This window comes from Coturnix japonica, chromosome 12, assembly GCF_054131305.1.
Source record: "Coturnix japonica strain WE chromosome 12, WE-NBRP24, whole genome shotgun sequence".
In the NCBI taxonomy this organism is placed as follows: domain Eukaryota; kingdom Metazoa; phylum Chordata; class Aves; order Galliformes; family Phasianidae; genus Coturnix; species Coturnix japonica.
The window spans coordinates 5,326,901-5,345,780 of NC_140674.1; the positions used below are offsets into that span (position 1 = coordinate 5,326,901).

General features: G+C 48.6%; 1 protein-coding gene across 4 annotated transcripts in view; it reads right to left on the reverse strand.

The window, feature by feature from the left end:
• Positions 1-18,880, reverse strand: part of HDLBP (high density lipoprotein binding protein) — a 32,048-nt gene that overhangs the window by 3,206 nt on the left and 9,962 nt on the right. For all 4 annotated transcript variants that reach the window (XM_015871066.2, XM_015871065.2, XM_085512777.1 and 1 more), the window contains exons 2-27: positions 17,633-17,700; positions 16,993-17,105; positions 15,980-16,134; positions 15,211-15,426; positions 13,432-13,638; positions 12,799-13,014; positions 11,773-11,979; positions 11,447-11,554; positions 10,837-10,941; positions 10,351-10,429; positions 9,985-10,124; positions 9,577-9,681; positions 9,196-9,309; positions 8,861-8,947; positions 8,564-8,695; positions 8,047-8,265; positions 7,025-7,246; positions 6,577-6,795; positions 5,800-5,938; positions 4,895-5,040; positions 4,158-4,262; positions 3,428-3,562; positions 2,739-2,882; positions 2,387-2,572; positions 1,158-1,274; positions 601-729 (exon numbers count right to left, since the gene is read on the reverse strand). In XM_015871066.2, the coding sequence (XP_015726552.1) occupies positions 601-729; positions 1,158-1,274; positions 2,387-2,572; positions 2,739-2,882; positions 3,428-3,562; positions 4,158-4,262; positions 4,895-5,040; positions 5,800-5,938; positions 6,577-6,795; positions 7,025-7,246; positions 8,047-8,265; positions 8,564-8,695; positions 8,861-8,947; positions 9,196-9,309; positions 9,577-9,681; positions 9,985-10,124; positions 10,351-10,429; positions 10,837-10,941; positions 11,447-11,554; positions 11,773-11,979; positions 12,799-13,014; positions 13,432-13,638; positions 15,211-15,426; positions 15,980-16,134; positions 16,993-17,068 (3,708 nt within the window). In that variant the 5' untranslated portion in view covers positions 17,069-17,105; positions 17,633-17,700. The remainder of the gene's footprint in view (positions 1-600; positions 730-1,157; positions 1,275-2,386; positions 2,573-2,738; positions 2,883-3,427; positions 3,563-4,157; positions 4,263-4,894; positions 5,041-5,799; positions 5,939-6,576; positions 6,796-7,024; positions 7,247-8,046; positions 8,266-8,563; positions 8,696-8,860; positions 8,948-9,195; positions 9,310-9,576; positions 9,682-9,984; positions 10,125-10,350; positions 10,430-10,836; positions 10,942-11,446; positions 11,555-11,772; positions 11,980-12,798; positions 13,015-13,431; positions 13,639-15,210; positions 15,427-15,979; positions 16,135-16,992; positions 17,106-17,632; positions 17,701-18,880) is intronic.

The following is an 18,880-nucleotide window of genomic DNA, read 5'->3' on the forward strand; positions in this document are numbered from 1 at the left end:
AAGGTTAAGGGAACTGGGCTTGTTTAGCATAAGGAAGAGAAAGCTCCAGGGAGACCTCATTGCGGTCTTCCAGTACTTGAAGGGAACATATGAACAGGAGGGGGAATGGCTGTTTACAAGGGTGGACAGTGATAGGACAAGGGGGAATAGTTTTAAACTAAGGAGAGGTTTAGATTGGATCTGAGGAGGAAGTTTTTCACCCAGAGGGTGGTGATGCATTGGAACAGGTTGCCCAAGGAGGCTGTGGATGCCCCATCCCTGCAGGCATTCAAGGCCAGGCTGGATGTGGCTGTATAACACTGGGGGTTTGAAACTGGATGATCATTGTGGTCCTTTTCAACCCAGAGAATCATAGAATGGCCTATCCCCCAACAGTTCTGCTGTATCTGACAGTGGGACACTCAGTGCAGGCAAGATGTTTGGCAAGAGACAGGGGTGTTCTGGAAGCTTGTATAGGCCACAAAAGAGTGGGATGGCCCCTCACCGCTTTCTCTGCACCCACAGCAGGGAGAGCACTGTTTCCCCAGTTGAAATGGGGAGGCAGATAACACAGTCAGTCATACACTCTGTGACCCCGAAGCAGAAGCAGCCCTTGCTCACCTTTTCATTGTTGACAGTGGCCCAGGGGGCATCCCTCACCACAAAGCCCTTGGATGGGGCCTTGGACTCTTCATGGGAAGAGGGCTTCATATACACTTGCATTGCCTCATTGTCCACCACATCTGCAAGCTGTAGTCAAATGGCTCAGTTAGGATGGATCTTAATAGTTCTTCAAACTGGTGTAATCCCCACCCCCAAACTATCCCACATCTTGCTGCAACCTGTGCAATGTCACCAGCCTGTTCCACAATGACTGAACACGGCGTTTCTCTACCACTGTGATGGCCACCAGCTACTAGACTGTAACTGATGCAAGCTGCAGCAATGCAAGCACGTGCACATGCTGGCGATATCACTGCCCTTTCCTAGACAGTGGGGCCAGTCCTTGCAGCCTGTGGTCTGAGGGACAGCTGCAGGTGAGGGCTAACAGCAACCTGCATAAGGATCAAGTTCTCTGATGCTGTGGTAGAAAATATCACACGGAGATCCCTCAGACATTCAGCTCTGTGGTTAAGGAAATCCTTGTAAGCCCCCATACAGATATGCCAGACACTTACGTATTCTTCCTCCAAGTTCAGGATGTGATCAATAGCTTCTTCCACATTCTCAGGGAGTCCTGTCACAGTCACGCAGTTGGGGTCAGGAGCTCCGCTCTGGGGAAAACGAATATCCACCTGCAAGACAAGGAACAGGACAGGACTTAGACCTGCACAACTGAAGAGCTACAGCCCACTCCCCACTGCACCGCGTTTAGCTCTCTGTGCAGAGCTGCCAAGGAGGGCTGCAGTTCCAGTGTCCTCATTCTGCATCTCCATCACCATGCTATCAGCACGAGGCACAGTAAGCTTTGTCCCCTCCACAGATAATCCTGGCTAACAACCATTTTATGTAGATGGCTTAGCGTTCCCAAACATAGCCACTGAGCTCTCTTACAGCTTGCCTTCCAGATGGCTGCAGAGAAGCCATGCAAGATAAGACCAAAACCAAAGGCTGCTCATTTATACTTGTTTCAACAGCAAAGACCAGCCAAGATGCAAACCCCCAAAACGTCGTCACTCTGGATATACATTCATTAGCTGCTCATAGTAAAGCACTTACTACTGCCATGTGCTGTCAAGGATGCTGACCCCTGCCCTTCCCAGAGGTAAGCGGACTGTGACAAAACCTTTCAGCTTCCAGAAGGCAAATCTGAATCCCTGAAAAATATCTTTGGGAATCTTAAATTGGGGGAATCAATGATTAAAACTATGGAAGAAATGCAGAGAATCTCTTTGAGCTAAGAGGGTCTGGGTGCAGGCCTTTCCCAGAGATCCCCAAATCAGTTTCCTGCCCGTTTCCAGTATCTGGAGCAGCTCACAACCACCTCTCCCTTCTAAAGACCATCTGAGATCCCACCTGAAAGATATCTACTAGAAGTGCTTCACAGAGGGACATAGCTCAGTGCTGTCTGCAGGGCTAACTGAGAGCAGAAAATGAGCATTTCCAGGCTCCTCCTAAGACCATGTTCAATCAAGACAAGACCAGCTGAGCCTGTTCCCTGCCCAGCTCCTGGAGGAAGGGTGACTCACAGCTCAGGTCATGCAGGAGAGCACAACAGCGCTGCCTTTTCTTTGTGTCTGTTCCAGCCGGAAGTGCTCCACAGGCACGAGACAAAAGAATCACAAGATTTGAGCCAGACAGTCCTGAATTCAGACCCTCATACCAAACTGCCGGCTTAGCACATTAGTAACCAGCTCCACCAGATACCCAGGACTTCCCCACCCGTGCTGCAGCCCTCCCTGCTCACCTTGAACTCGTCCATGATTTTGCGGATGGCTTTGCCACGTGCACCGATGATACGTGCGTGAACACGGTGGTCCAGAGTCACATCCTCAGACACCATCTGCTCCAGCTCACCAACAATCTTCATGATGGCATCCCGGGCAGCCTCAGCATTCTTCTCATAGCCAGTGATGGTGATCTGGTCCTGCGCCTGCAATACAAGGACATGTGTCAATAACAAGCAGATCTCCAGGCTGCTTCCTTTTACCCTCCACTTTATGCAACAGTAGCAGAGGGAAATCAGAGCCCTAGAGAAGATGCTGTGCTTTCTACGCTCACCACCAGCGGCGCTCTCTGTGCATCCTCTGCTGTCTCACCTGGCTTTCATCATCTTTGTCAGGGAACTGGATGTTGACCTCATGCTCTGTGCGTATCTGGGTGATCACTGCTCCCTTCCGCCCGATGATTTTGGGGTGGTACTTGGGATCAACGGTGACTGTCAGCTTGAAGCTTCGTAAGGCCTGGAACAAGAGGAGCAAAGTGAGGCACAACAGCAGAGAATGCACCATGGCTGGTTCAGTGACATCCATTCAAGTCCCAGCATTTACTTCTTTCTTCTGAGATGCACGGGACAGATTCTGTATGGTCCTGCCCAAGTGTAAATGGCTACAGAAGACCAAAGACATTCACTTGCTGGGGTCTTGTGCTTTTGTCACGTCTAGCAGGCATCCACAGGTAGCAAACAACCACCCAACTCATCCCTCATCTACTTATTCAGAACTGGGATAGGAATTCCCCATGAAGTACAGACTCAGTGCTCACAGTGAGTGAGCAGTGTCCTTCAGCATCTCAATGAGACACAGGGTGAGTCCTGGGCAGTGATTCTCCTGTCAGCTCGTATTATATTTGGATGAGCTACTCTGAGTTCCCCAGACTTGCAGAGCAGCTAAGGGTGCAATTAAATGGACAGAGGTTGTACAGCTTCTAAAGGAAACACCCAGAGTCTGGGTGGTAGGAAGGCACAGGCTGGTGTTCAGCTGGAAGGAAGGACAGGCACAGGCCTTACCCGATCCTCTTGTTCAGCCTGCAGCTCCTTCACTCTCTCCAGCAGCCCAGCCTTGGCACGGTCCAGGTTGGCAGCCAGCCCAGTGATGGTGATGATATCCGACTGCAGCTCAGGAGCAGGGACCTGGATGTTCACCTGAGCAACACGATTTTCATTTTGTACCACTGTTCGCTTTACGTTGGCTTCTCACTGATCTCTGCCACCAAGCACAGCTCCTACCCAGCTTGAAACCCGCTTCTTCAGCCACTACCAACATCAAATTGCTTTGCTGTAGGACTTCAGCCCCTAGTAGTTTCTGTGTCACCCTGGAGAGGCTAGGAAACAAACCTACGTTCAACACGCTGTTTGCAGCCAACCTGCATCACACCTGAAAGCAAGAGGTCCACCATCCCTGTGGGCTTGGAGGGAATTCTCCCAAACAGGCAGGCATGGCAGAGCTGTCTCCCGTGGCCAAGGAGGAAAAACTACTCTTGCACTGGTAAGGAATCCTGACAAGCCCCAACAAGCCATTCAGTACTCACAGCATCAACACCCATCTTACAGCTTCATCGCAACATCTACCGAGCCTCTCAGCCAAGGATTAAATCATGCAGGTCTCATTTCCTTATCATAGAGCTATGGTCAAGCCAACACAGTCCTGAGTATGTCACAGCTGGCTGCCAACAGCACAAACATGGTCACCTGCAGATTTCCCAGGACAGTGAAGTTGGGAGGAAAAGCAACAACTTACTTCAAACTCGTCCATCATTTTACGGATCCCACTTCCTTTCTGGCCAATGATGTAACGGTGCAGATCAAAGGGAACTTCCACTTCAGTGGTGACAGGAACCAGAGCCTGCAGAGAAGAGATCACAGTTTACCCAGTTGAAAGACTTCTTCTGACTTTCTGTTTGCTATGTATATGTTCAAGAGACTGTGCTGCTGAATTAAGGTGCTTTCCCCTGTAGACACGGTACAAACTCTACAGGAGAGAGCAGCTGCAAACACTAAGATATCCTGTTGGGTGTTTAGCATCTTTTCCAAGCCAGCCACCTTAACCCTGCCCCCCCTCTTCAGGAGTCAGAAGCTGTTTTCATGTCCTTAGCGTCCACTTAGAAGAAACTTGGACAGCATCACTAGAGTTCTCCCTGCATGGCAAGGTCTGCTAAGGCTGGAATGATTCAGCCTCAGATTGTTTCTCTTTCCAGCCCTGCTTCATATAATAAGAACGTCACGCTCTTCTGACAAGTAACCTGGGGCTGCTTACAGCTCTAACAATTGCTGGGTCAGGCACCGTGACTCAAACCACCAGGTGAGATTACAGAGCTATTGGAGACCTTCCCCTGAGCAGTGCAGACCTCCACAGTTAGTGCCAGTGACCACCTGGACTGCAGTCCCAGCTGAATGCCACCACTGAAGCTTGCGGGGAGCTTCTTACATCAGAACAGGACTTTGTAGTAAGGCTAAGGGGCCCACAAAGCCACGTACCTGCAGTGCCTCCTTTGCTGCCTCACACTTCTCTCTGCGACCAGAGATGATGATGATATCACACTTCTTTGGAGAGCTGGGGTCTGCATCCTTCCCTTCCCCACCCTCCTCACCATTCTCCTGCAATGCTGGCTCTACAACAGGAGCTGAAAACATGGAAAGTCTCACATTAAGGGCACAAGAACCCCTTCTTTGCTCAGCACCACCCCCTTCAGATCCTCAGGCTCAGCTCTGGTCTTTGCCAAAAAAGATCAGTCACTACAGCCTACTATGGTACTGGTTATTACCAACACAGGCAGCTCGCCGTGGCTTAGCCTGGACTGAGCAGAGCAAGAATATCCACTAAGATCATCTCCTCCTTTATGCACAGCACTGATATTGGCTCTGCCTGCACAGAGAGGACCTGCAGCCACACTACAGAAGTCAAAGCCGTGCTCCTACATCAACAGAATCAGCGAGTAAGGCTGGCAGTTTCTTCAGCAGCAGGGAATCTCATCACATGGCACTGGCTGTAAGGTACAGCAGGATGGCTGGTCAAACTATCCAACAACTGGTAATGCAGGCTCCAGCTGCGCTTAATTCAGTGCACCCAACAACAAGAGCACGAGGGCTCAGAGAAACCTTGGCAAGCCTGCAGAGCAAGGGAGCAATGGGAGGTTCTGCTTTTGGCCAGGATAGGTACTTCTGTCCCTGTGTTCTGCAGTGGGGACACATTCAGAACACTCATGTTTGTGTCTTTATGCTCCAGAAGTGGCCCCTGGTCTCAGGAGGACAAGGCTCACGCCAGGCCCACATTTAGGAACACAGCACAGAACAGAGCTTAAGTAGAACTTCTCCACCGACTGAGTAAGGACTACGCATCTCATCACCCCAACTGCCATGTGAACATGCATCCACGGGTATACCTGGGTTCTCCTCCCTGTCAGGGAATTTGATCTGGACACCATAGTCCCGGGTGATCTGCTGGATCCGGGATCCTTTGGGGCCCATAATGGAGCGGTGGAACTTTTGTGGGATGGTGCATTCAATTGTCACTTGAGCTTCCTGTGAGAAAGCAGAGTTGCTCTATTGCGAGGCAGCCCCTTTCACAGGTGCAAACAGGATGCTTTTGCACATGGTGAAATCCAGAATGGACATATGAGGTGCTGGGAAAGGTAGTGGCTGCTGTCATTGAAAGAACTGAATGTTTCCTGGAATCTTTTTTTCCTCTCTGAGAGGTTAGCATGGAATATATTACTGAAAGCTGCCTCCAGCCCATAATGTTAAAGGCTCCTGAGACAAAAGCTCAAGCTCTCTGTAGCCCTGAAGGGAAGGAAACAGTAGGAGAAAGGAGAAAGATAATAACTGAAGGAAAAGAAGAGCACAGGTCTGACTTGGTTGTTTCCGAAAGCCAATACTGAGACAGGAAACTCCAGTGAGTGCCACTGCCCTGGACCAGGAACAGGGTAGATACAAGAAGCCTCCAATGTTTTACTGCCTGAGAGACAATTACTTCATACAAAATGGCCGTGTTGGAGCCAGCAGCCATGCCCCAAGCTGGGATCTGAAGTCTGCAGCCCTTAAATACTGACAGCAAAGCTTCAAATCCAAATTTGCTGTGGGATTTACTCATGTAAAGCAGGTTCAAAGAGGACACTGCTGAAACAACAAAGAGTAGAAGGAACAGCTTTCCTGAGACATACCAGGTCCTCAATGATCTCCTGGATACGTTTCTTGGCTGCCTCCACACAATCCTTGGCTCCTTTGAGGGTGACTTTGTCGCTCTGGGTGCCGGAGCGTGGGAAGCTGACCATCACCCCACCGTACTCATCTGCAATCTCACGCAGGACTTGCCCCCTCCGGATGACAAAGTGGCGGTGGTGCTTGGGGTCAACCACCATGGAGTCCTCAACCACATTATCCTGCCAAGAGATGACAGCCAGCCAATCAGCCCTGCCCTCTCTGCTCATAAGCACTCGATTGCTGCACTTCAACAGCAAATAGTTCACAATCTCACTCCAACAGGACACAGCAAGGAGAATCTTCACAAGATCTTGTAAAAGCCATAGTTTTAGGACTGCCAGGTCCTCCACGCTAACTCTTGGTATCTTGTCACACTGCTAGGCAGAAAGAACTAATAGTAGCTCTTACCAGGTTCTTGATGAGGGCCTCTAACTCCTTCTGTGCCTCTTTAACGGCTTCCTCAGTTCCCATGATGGTAATCAGCTCCTGATCTTTGTCCTCAGAGGTTGGGAAGATGATGCGGGCCCCAGTATTGTCACGCACTTTACGGATGTTGCCACCACCCTTACCAATAAGGAATTTGTGATACTCTGGCTTTGCACGGAGGTCCACGGTGTAACTCTTAGTTTGCTGAAAGGAGTCACATCCCCACGGAACACGTTAGTATATAATAAATAGACATCAGCATCCACAACAAGCATGGAGATATTTAACTCCACATACATACAACATATTGCAAGGGCAAGGCGGATGCAGCTTGCTGTCAAAATCAAAAAGGTACGACATCTTAAAGGAAAAAGCTACATGAAAGATGTTCTCAGTGCTGAGGAGCTACCTCTACTCTCAGCACAACTGGTGAGCACAACAGACTACCCTGGGAGTCTATGACTCACACTCAACAGCAAAACCTTTTGCTAACTGCCCACTGTTGGCCAGGCAGCAGCCAACCCAACCACTCAGGAGAACATGTTCATATGCTGGCAGTGGAAAGGTGTTTCTTTCTTTTTTCTTGCTGTTAAAATGTCTTGTAACCAAGGGCTCCCCAAAACCCACTTATATGCAATGAAATGTGAGAGCTGGAACTGGAATTCAGAGGTCAGGAGGAAAAGGAAAGGAGATATGCAGAGGCAGACATTTCAGAGTAGCATGGCTATCCAACAGCACTCAGACCTCCAGAGTAGGGAGCCTATGAGTACATCCCCAAACATGGGAGAGAAGCATTACAGCCAGTTTTTTCACCCAATAGAGAAGAACTCACTGTCACAACAATGAGTTTACTTTTACTCTTCCTGACTGTACTCAAATCCCTCCAAAGAGGGTTATGCTGTCTGATGCAAGAGACTTCTCAGCCGACTATGGGGACCATTTGAACTCTGGAAAAGAAACAGCTGGCCAAAACAATCTGCTCCTGTCCTTATGTCAGGGCTCACCTTCTCCTCTGCCAGGTGCAGCAGCTGCTTCTTGGCTTTCTCCACATCCTGGGCTGGGCCCCTGATGGTCACAGTGTCACTGCCAGAGCCCTCGGTGGGAAAGTGGATGTGGACTCCACCACATTCCTCCATGATGGAGCGGATGAAGCGACCTTTGGCGCCAATGAGGGAATTGTGCAGTTTGGAAGGAATAGAGACCTCCACCTCTGTGATGTTGGCCTAAGGACAGAATCAGGTTGTTAATCAAGCTGCAGAAGAGTGTTTGTGTCTACCCTGCTTATCCTCCATATCCCACTCTGCTAAGATCTTTACAGAGCTGTGTGTAACAAACATCTGATCACAGAAGCTTGAGACTGGCTGCCTCTTATACCTAAGCAGCCACAGGCAGGCCTGCTGCATCATCCCACAGCGCATTCCTATTTGTTTCCTCTCTGCTATTCCACACTACAACAATTGCTTATGTGTTAATGTATTCTACCATCCTTTTCAAGTCCCTCATCCACAAAAGGTCACTTACCAGCTCCTTCTGGATGGCAAGAATTCTATGGCGAGCAGCTTCACAGTTTGCTCTCTTGCCTGTGATAACAATCGTCTCTGAGTTGCTGTTCTCTGCTGGGAGATCGATTTTGGTGTTGCTTTCTTCACGAATCTGCAAGGAAGAACAAAAATCATTTCAGAAGTGTCCCATGTCAGAAGAAAGCCCTTAGAGATTACATTTCACATCACCAATGAGCAGAAAGAGCAGTAAGTGGGAGAGGGATTTAGCAGAAGGCAGAGACTACGCTGAGCACCAAAGAAAGAGAAGTCACCTCACCTTCTTGATGTTGGCACCTCCTTTCCCTATGATGTTCTTGTGGAATTGTTTAAAGATGGGGACAGAAATAGAAAAACTGTTTTCAACCTAAGGGAGAAAGGAAGGGAGAATTGAATATTACACCATCATGGCAACTTCCGTCCCATCCCATAAATACAAGCAATAGGCTTGGACCCAAGGAAGATCTCTGTACAAGAGACTGCCTCCAGCCAGACCTTTATGTCTGGAGTTCTGTCATCCAGAGGTATTTCAGTCCCAACTGAGTACAGTGACAGCACAGCTACACTTTATTTCAGGACTACCTAGGTGTGTAGGAAAGAAGAATGTGCCCATACCAGGTCTGCCACCATCTTTTGCATGTACTTGGTGCACTTCTCCACCTCATTTTTGGGACCTCTCAGTTGGACAATATCACTCTTGTGCGCTGGGTCTGGGAAGTTGATGATAACCTGCAAGAAACAATCATTTAGAGTCATCACAAGCAAGTGCAGGAACTGCTGTGTCAGACACAAACAAAGCTTGGGGAGATCCTGTACACCCTCTCCCCCATTCAGAAAAGGACAGCTGTGTTAGCAACTGCTGGTCAAGAGAAGAATTTTCTCTATTTATGAATATGCATTCAATACAGAGCCATTATATTTACAACTTTAGCAACAGGACTGCTATACACGTAGCAAGTGTCCCCCCTAGATTGCTTATCCCCTGCGAAGCCTTACCTCGGGGAACTTCTCCCGAATCTCCCGGATCCGCTCACCCTTCTGCCCAATGATGGTCCGGTGGAATTTCTGCTCAATGATCAGGTCCTTGGTGCGTTCATTTTCCTAATGGTAATACACATTACAATTGAGTATTCAGCAGGAGAGCCTTATGTTTTCTTTCACCCATTTGCTGCCTAACATTTTACTTGTCAGCTTTTGCCTTTTTGTCTCTTCTAGAGAGGATTCGCTGTAGGCTGACAACAGGCACGCAAGTGAATAAAGAAGCACATCTGCAAACAGGAACTAATGCCTGCCATCAGATCCAAGTGCTCATTGGGCAAGGGGCACATATTTGCACCAGGGAAGGTTAGGAGGGATCTTAACAGCTCAACCCCTGTGGCTCCCTAAGCATCATGTCCTGCTCACCATACGGGAAGCGAGTTCCAGCAGCTCTTTCTTGGCCTGTTGGACCCCCTGTGGATCTCCTTCAATTCTGATCAGGTTGCTCTTCTCGTTGTCCGGGGGAATGCGTACAGACACCTTGTAGAGGTCCTTAATCCTGTTAACTTCAAAGCAAGGATGGTGGTGACAACCTGCTAGGCCAAGGCTGGCAACAAGGCATCCTGATTATCAACACTTACTTACTGCCTATTTATCTCTTTGTGCCACTCGACAAGAGCAGCTGAAGTGTGATGGAAGCACCACAGTAGATGAGCTACAGAACCCCTGGCACTATCAACTAAGGATGTAGAGTCTGAACGTAGGAAGGATTAAAAAAAGCACACCACTTACTGTTTGCTCCGTTCTTGCCAATGAGGTGTCGATGGAATTTGTGGTCAACATTGATTTCTGCATAATCCATCCGGTTGATCTACAACAAGTTGCAGAGGGTAAGGTAGAACAGGCCAACCCTTACTTACCCCAGCTCATGCCCTACATACTGCCTGATTCTCCAGTAACCAGCCACAAGCACTGTCTGCTACTGAGCAGAACACAAACATATCTCTGTTTTAAATTGAGAGCACCGTGCTTCTGAAACATCTGGAGAGACTTCTATTCTTCCCTAGTTACAAATGAACAGCAGTTCTTCCTTATCTGCGGCAAAACCTGGTGCTGATTTTTAAGAGTGCTGTGGACAAGTTTTGTAACCATCTGACACTCAACCTGCCTCCTGCAAGTTCTGTTAAGCATGGGAAAATGACATAAATGTGATACATAACTTATCATCTCTGTTCTATCATCCCTTCTTATGAACTGAACCTACTAGTGCCAACTTACCAGATCCTTGACCATGACTTCAATCTGTTCCTGAGCCACATTCACATCTTCTGTAGGTCCTTCCAAAGTGATTTTATCCTCTCCTTCCGTGAATTCGATGTGAACCTTGAAACAAGGCAATGATTTCATTAAGAGTTTTCCAAGATGTGAGACAGATCAATGCCCTTAGTCAGGCCCACATAATCTCTGCCACTAAAGACATCTTCCTTCCCACATATTATTCCTGAGCTTTCAGAAGACAGCAATGCACAATTTTGGCCATGCCACAACATCTAGAGCCTATGGCTTCAGAAAAGCTTCAGAGAAGCTGCTCACCTAACCTTTCTCTCAACATGAACTCAGAATGAGAAAGCCTGGTTGAATTCAGCACTTATAGGTACTCTACCCTATCAGTTCTCCACCTAGAGCCACCTCAAGCTTCCTCTGAAGGAATAACCAGAAGAATAACTTAGGATGAATAGCATTAGCAGCAGTGAAAGAGAGGCTCCCTTTAATGTTACAATCTCCACCTTGGTTTCACCACTCTTGAATGAGTTTCTCTTCTACAAACAGTGACCTGGAATAAACCATATTCTACAGAAGGTGTTAAAGCCAACCAGCTCACCCATACCTTTGGCATTTGCTGAGTTATTTTGGCCAGGTTTTGTCCTTTCTTTCCAATAATGAAACGATGAAGCCAAGAGGGGGCAGAGACCGAGGAGACGGTAAAACTGTTGGCCTGAAAGACAAAATTTAAGAAGCTGTTTGATGGGCAGACCAGGACAAGTCTTCACAAAAATTCAGGTCTGATTTCTGTGTTGTATCCTCAGTATTGAGTTAATCTAAGCAGCATTTCTAACAGCCCAAAAAAGACCGCTCCTCCTCCACCTGTCCATGCTGCTCCCAGATACACCCTAATGTGAGTTTCTAAGAAGACCCAGCCCATCTCATCAGTACCTTTGCATAGACTTCAGTCAATGCCTGCCCAAGCTTTTCGGGCTCGCCTCGCAGTATCACCGTCTCCGAGCTGCTGTCAGTGGGTGGGATCTCGACAGAGACTCCAGTTTTCTCCAAGATCTCCTGCAGGGAATTCCCCTTGGGGCCGATGACATACTTGTGCTGGGACTTCTTCACCTCCACCGCAATGGTAGTAGTCTTCTTTTTCTGTGAGGGGAGAGGCACTGGGGCATCAATTACAGGAAGGACAGAGAAGGACAAGAGTGGAAGGAAGAGGCAGCAGATGCAGAGAATCTCTGCACCAAGTGATGAGCAAAGCAAAGCTGAGCACGTTGGTCCTGTGGCATCCCAGCACCTATTGGGGCCCTGTCCATATAGAAAGCCTTATGCTCGCAGACTCATAGTCAAAGTACAAAACCAGCATTCTGTGGCAAGCTTCCTAGAACACTTCATGGAGGAGACTACGCACACGGCCTTGCACAACAGGGCTCAACACTCAGCTGTCCTCAAGGCAGCAGTGTAACACAATACCATGTAGGTTACTCGGCTATAAGCTGATTATCTCTGTTGAAATCCAGACAAATACAAACCTAACCATGAGAAAAAAACTCCCCAACAACCCACAGCAAGGATACTCACAATGTATCTGTGGAGTGGAGAATAAACTGGAGTGAAATTCACTCGTTCGGAACTCCTATTTATGTAGCAGCTTTTTACTGTCAGCTGGCCACCACTGCAGACTTTACACTTCCCTCCTTAGAATCACCCGTGCAAACTAAGGGAGCTCTACATGGTCTGCTGAGTCCCACAACACAGGAAAACAAGACATCTGCCACCTCCCTGGCAACATCACCCCAAGTTTCACTCTGCTGAGTAAGGAAATGGTAAGATCAAGGGCTATGTACTGCAAGGACTGCACAGTCAAATCTGACACGAGGAGGACGTAACAGAGAGAACTGCAAGAAGAGAAGAGGGACTATGAACAGGTCAAGAGGAAGATGGGGACCTTTTAGGGACCATCCGTACCTTCTCCTCATAGATCTTCTTAACACGAGCAACAGCCTGGGCCAGCTGCTCCTTTTCTCCAGTGAAGACTATCTCTGTCTTGTTGACGCTGGGTGGAGGAATGTTGATGCGCGTCCCCGTGTCCTGCATGAGCTCACTCACCAGCTTGTTGTAAGGGCCAGCAATGAAGGGGTGATACACCTTCTCCACATCCAGCCTCTCTACAGCACGCTTATCCTGGAGGAACAAGGCTTGGTGAGAACTGCCCTCTGTAATACAATCTCTAACAGACATGGGTACAAGTTCCCAGTGCTGCCCTAGTTGACACTCTGGCCCATGTAAATCTTTCTCTTCTGTCTACAAATCCTACTGTTGCTGCTCTTGTTTTATGATATTCACCATTCCAGCACCTTGCCTTGGCTAAGCTGGCACCTGATTATGGCCCACTTCAAACATGAAACAAACTCATCTGAATTGAGAAACAGACAAAATGGAGATCAAAAAGTTGAAGAAGCTGATGCAGGTGCTTGCACAGTCTGCACGGTACATGTGTCCATGCTCACTAACATACCAGCCACCAAGCATGGCCACAGTAGCTACTAACATCAATATTCAGCAGAGAAGCAAAATGGCAGAATCCCATCCCTGCAGTACCTGCTCAGCAGAGATGAGCAGGATCTCATGCCGGGCTTTCTCAATCCCTTCTTTAGTGCCGGTGATCTTGATCTGGTTGCTGGGGTCATCTGGGCGGGGGATCTGGATTTTGGTTGCAGTTTTGAGCTCCAGGTCCTGCAGTTTCTCACCGTTCTTTCCAATGACAAAGCGGTGGTGCTCCTTGGGGATGGCAACTGTCGCTGAAGCCTGAAACACAGGAGCCAAACAAGTGTAAGAACCTTTGCCTGCCTTGCAGACCCATGGAAACAGACCTGGGGAAAGCAAGTTAGATGCTGCTGAGTAGTGCCACTAAAGAGGAAATGCGATGCCTTCCCAGCATATCCTGCCTAAGCACTGATTCTGTGCCACAGCAGTTAATCTACAGTGCCTACAGACAAGGAGTTTAAACTTCATCTTTTCCTCAAAACCCTTCTGTTTGCCCAGAATTTGCAAAGGCCTTTGGGCACAGATGAGGAGATGCCTCTTTCAGTGTAACAAACAGATGCAGTACCAGACAGCAACTGAAACGATGGCACAGGGGTGGAGTTTATCTGAACTCTGACATCTGCTGCTAAGGCTACAGAGAACAAGACACACAGGCTGACTCCTAGGAAACAGAAATTTAACACCAGAAACCTACTCCAGCAGGCAGACAGCTATGAGATACTGCTGCTCACTGGTCGTTAGTGTAACACATACTGCTGCCAGGACTACCTGTAGAAGGTCTCTCTTGGAAAAAGGGTCCTAAGAACTTCCCTCCATCTACTTTTAAAGAGGTGGTTTGTAACAGGGATTCCTGACTTCTTCCCTTCTCACTGAGTTTTTACTTGTCTGCTAGGTTGCAGTTGCTACCATGCTCGTGACTCCTGTGAATATTTAACTACTAACAGTAATTAGACACACAGCATTCAAACTACACTGGAAAAAATGAAAAAGATCATTTGATCTTCGACCCTGTGTTCTTACAATGGAGGCAGCCAAGCCTGGGAGCAGCTGAGAATCCAGACACACCTTTGTCTGGGGCCAGAGCAGTAGGAGGTACATTTGGGGTCAGGTATAATACAACCTGAACTAATTTTTCAGGTGCACATTATTTAGGGTTTGTCCCTTTCTCTTCCCTCTGGCAGGATATGACACATGGGCTGAATAGCACTGAAGTAAACATAATATTAACTACTGTATTAACTGCCTTTGACATTTCGCATGAATACACACTGCAAGATCTGGCTGCAATACAGCCTAACAAGTACCACCATCCTGACTACGAACTCAAAAATCTGAAGGTGATGAATCAAAACCTACAGGACTGAAAGAAGCATTTGAAACAACGGAGCTGTGGCTCCTTACTAGTGCAGCTTTAATTACAGCACCCAGAGCCCTGACCTGAAGCAGTGCGCTTTTGGCAGGAGTTCTCATTCTCTCATCCCTTCATGAAGGACATAGGTGGAACGGTCCCATTCTCACACTCTAGTGTGAAGGGTCCGCATCCCCTCCAGGTTTGGCACCTCAACATGAAGTTGTTTGCAGTCCAAGTGTTCAGAGATTGTAGACTCCACCCTCAATGCAACACCATGGCCTGTAATTAACACTGAACCCTATTTTAAGCATCATCTCCATTCCAAATCGCCAACGGTGTGCTTTGAAAATATATGGCAAAGCTGAATTAGTCATCTAATAACACCTTCTCAGCTTATAAGCAGACACACACAGGGGTCTCAAGATATTTCTAAGCCTTTGGGAAGAGCAAGGATGAAGTAAGAAACAGTTAGATGCCCCTACCTGTGTCTGCAGCCGAGCAACAATCTCCTTTCGAGCCTTCATGACTGCTTCCAGCTTACCAGAGACCATGATAGAAAGGCCCTGGTCCTTTGCGAGAGACAGCTCCAGGTGAGCTCCTGTCTTCTGCATGATGTCAAGGCAGATCTTGGCCTGCTCGCCTTCTCCAAACTGATTCATGTCCTTGTATTTTCTCTCTTCCAGTGGCACATGAAACACCTGCTCAGGCACAGGACAAATAAGAGAAAAGGCACAGCAAACAGTGAGTATGCTTTTGATTGCCAGTGCCCCCCTCTGTGACTGTCATCTTGACTTTGCTGATAAACTAAGTTCCCAGGTTTGGGTAACCCATGGCTGCTTCCACTGTGGACACAGGCTGTGAGCTGTGACAGTGCAAAAGTGCTGCAGCAGCCAGACTGTCCCACACTGAGTCTTCCCAAAGCATGTCAGGCAGGTAGAAGCGCTAAGTTAACAGCAGGAGTACTTAAACAGTAGTGCTCACTGCTTGACTTCTGCAATCCTCCCTTCAGGCCTGCTCTAGCTATTTCTGCAATAGGGACTGAAACCATTCTCCGAACAGCTTTCCAGCAGTTTTCTTCTCCTCCCAGAGTGGTCCTAGGTCTTAGGTGCAATTCTCCTCATGCCCTGAGAGGCAAAGAGGCTGCCAATCTGACACACACAAAAGGATTTCATGCCCTGAGGAAAGCTTTGTTTCACCTGTTTTCTGGAAGAAAGGAGAAGGGCAGGAGATAGGGTGCCTGCTCCCACCAACCTGAGTGATGACAGAAGCCTTTATCGGTCGGATCTTGCTCCAGGGACCAGATGGTTCCTGGGCAGCTTCCAAACATGGTGCTTTCTCAGGGAGCGGAGGGAAGGCTTCCTTGTAGGTTGGAGGATCATTCTCTTCTTCAGAGTTTAAAGCTGTAACTGAAGTGAAGCAAACAGGATAAAGAGATGCTCTCCAGGCAGCGCAAGGACATTTATACACTAACAAGGGAAAGCAAGTGACTTGTTCACTACTGTTAATCCTATTACAGTTATGCTTGTGGAGCAGCCAAATCTGGAGCACAATTGAACTCAGTACAACAGACTGCAGTAGATGCAATGACCAACTCACCTTGTTAAACACAGAAAGGGAACGTGCAGGTGAATGGTGGCAGAAAACAGCACATTGCTGCATGCTTTGTAAAGAGGAGCTTAATGAGGGGACAACAGGCTGAGCAGAAAGAATGTAAAGGAACAGAGAAAGGCTGAGGGCCAGAAGGTGTGAGACAAACACACACCCAAGGGGAAGGCAGGGAGAAGTGTTACAGTTAGGGCAGACTCCAGGGAAAGTCTGTATGAGGACATTATGCTCAATTCAGTGCTGTGCTGCACTGTGCCAAGTGGGCCAGCTGGCAGCTGGACGATGGGTGCAGAAACACACCAGTGAGCCAGCCAGTTACACTTATTTTACCCAGCACCTGGCTGAGCAAAGGAAGGAAATGACTGAGTCCAGCACACTGATCCACTGAGGCCCCATTGCAGCCCAGTGCCCCACTCTTGCGTGTCTCCTGTCTCACAGTCAATAGAACGGCTAGTCTGAGCTGCATGAAGATCTGAGGCTTGCTTCCTCCAGGCTCTGCATGGTGCTGCCACTAGTGGAAAGCCAGAGTGTGGTGAGCCACCCATACAGGAATGGAGAAGGGAACTTCTGCACACTTGCAGGGAATGAGATGCAGTGTACTAGCAAGGAACCCTGTCTGCATTTAGAGGCACAGCGCAGGAACTCGGCTGTTTTCTCACCTTTCACCTGCTGCTGAGTCAGGCCGCTGCGGTGTTCAGCGAAGCTCTCCTGGGTCAAAACTGCCACGGAGCTCATTGTCGACTTCCCACCCACACACAATCCGGGTATGCCACTAGAGGGAGAGAGAGAAAGAGAGAGAGAGATAGAGGTGGTGGTGGCACTCTTACCAACACCATTCCAGGGGCACAAAATTACCCAAGGAAGGCAATGCACGCATTACTAAGTGCTCTCATTCAGTCTCCTGAAATCAGCCACCTACAGTGCCACTCAGCTGCTCTTATTGGACCAGATGGGAACTCACAGAACACTGGACACCAAAAAGCAGAGTTCTTCATTAAGAAGGGAGAGGATGCACAACTTAAGGATGTTACTGGAAAGGGGGGGCAACAGAAGGTGCTAAAGGATACTCTAATTAATCTATCCATTATTAAAGGCGTGACAAAAGTCTGGATGGTGAGTCCAAGACCGTAGTGCAATCCTGGAGAGGAAATGAAAGAGGCCCAGGATTCTGCCTCTTCCTGAAGATGACTTAGTTAAGCCTCTGAACTCCTGTCGATTTGGGGATACGCTCAGAAAGCCACTCCGATAAGCACACTTAGCAACAGCAACATCTTTGGCACTCCCAAAATAGGAACTTACCAGCTAAATGGTCAGTAGCCAGAGAGTCCGTCCTGTAAGCTGCCCGTTTGTCAGCCTGCCAGCTTTTGCTTTAGAGAAAAAGAAAAGAAAAATATTTATGCGGTTGCTCCAAGACAACAGGAAAACATGACACCCGCGTTACTGTAACTCACAAGAGAGCATCGCTGTACTGCGTTTCAAACTCACATCCTATCCAACATGTTCTCCTACTGAGTCACATCTCACCACGCTTTACCTGTCATACTTTACTAGAGCTGCAGACAGCATGAAGCCTGGGGTAGCAGCCCTTCCATCACACTGGCTGCACTAGCAGCCATGCAGCACGGGCCAAAATACAGTCAATTAGCACCAAATGTACAAGGTAGATGTGAAATCTCAGGGTTGCAGCAGGAGCATTGACATCTAGTCAGAGGAGACTGACAACCTGCACATCTGCCAGCAGCACTGCCATCACTCACAAGTTAGGAATGTGGTGGAGCTTGGGTGAATCAACACAGACATCTTCACAAACTTAAGTGAGTGCTCGGGACTGTCCACATGCAGCTGCTGGCCAGTCCACCTCTGTTTTTTATTGCAGTGTGATGGTACGAGCACTGAGCTCTGGCTCCAGGTCTGTCATTCAGAAGAAACAAATCCCACAGCGATTTACGTGGACTGTTTAGAAGGCACCCTGCAATAAATAGGCATTGGTGGGAGCTCTACATCTCCTGCATCTGCAGCAGTGATCAGGAATATAAATAAGAAAACCAAAGCCGGTATGTTACGCACTGTAAAAGGGTTCCTCCACACCCCCCAGCTGCACACGTGTGCTCCTGCAGGCCTTGCAGCCTCCTGAACTGCAGTGCCTCCAAGTGCTGGTGGCACTACAGGTCCCTCTCCTGCACAAAGCCTGCCGTGCTGCTTCTAACAGCGAGCTCCAGCACTCGTCAGGAAACCAATCTTCACCATTTCTGGCCTCCCAATGTGCCAGAAAAGCCTCAAAGAACTGAGCCATGACGTGGCATCTTGCATCACGCTGATGTGGCGACACAAGAGGTGACACAGGCAGGAGGAGAGCAGAGCAGCAATGCACCGGGGCCGCAGGGACCTGATCTGCGCTTCGGTGAAAGCCACGCAGGGAATTTCCACCTAATTCACCAGCACCTGAGCAAAGGAGCTAACGTTACAGCCAATGCTCCAGCGACCTGCTGCTGCCAGGTGACAGCTCCCAGCCGCTCTGCCTGCAGCTTCTGCAGCACACAGAGGCTC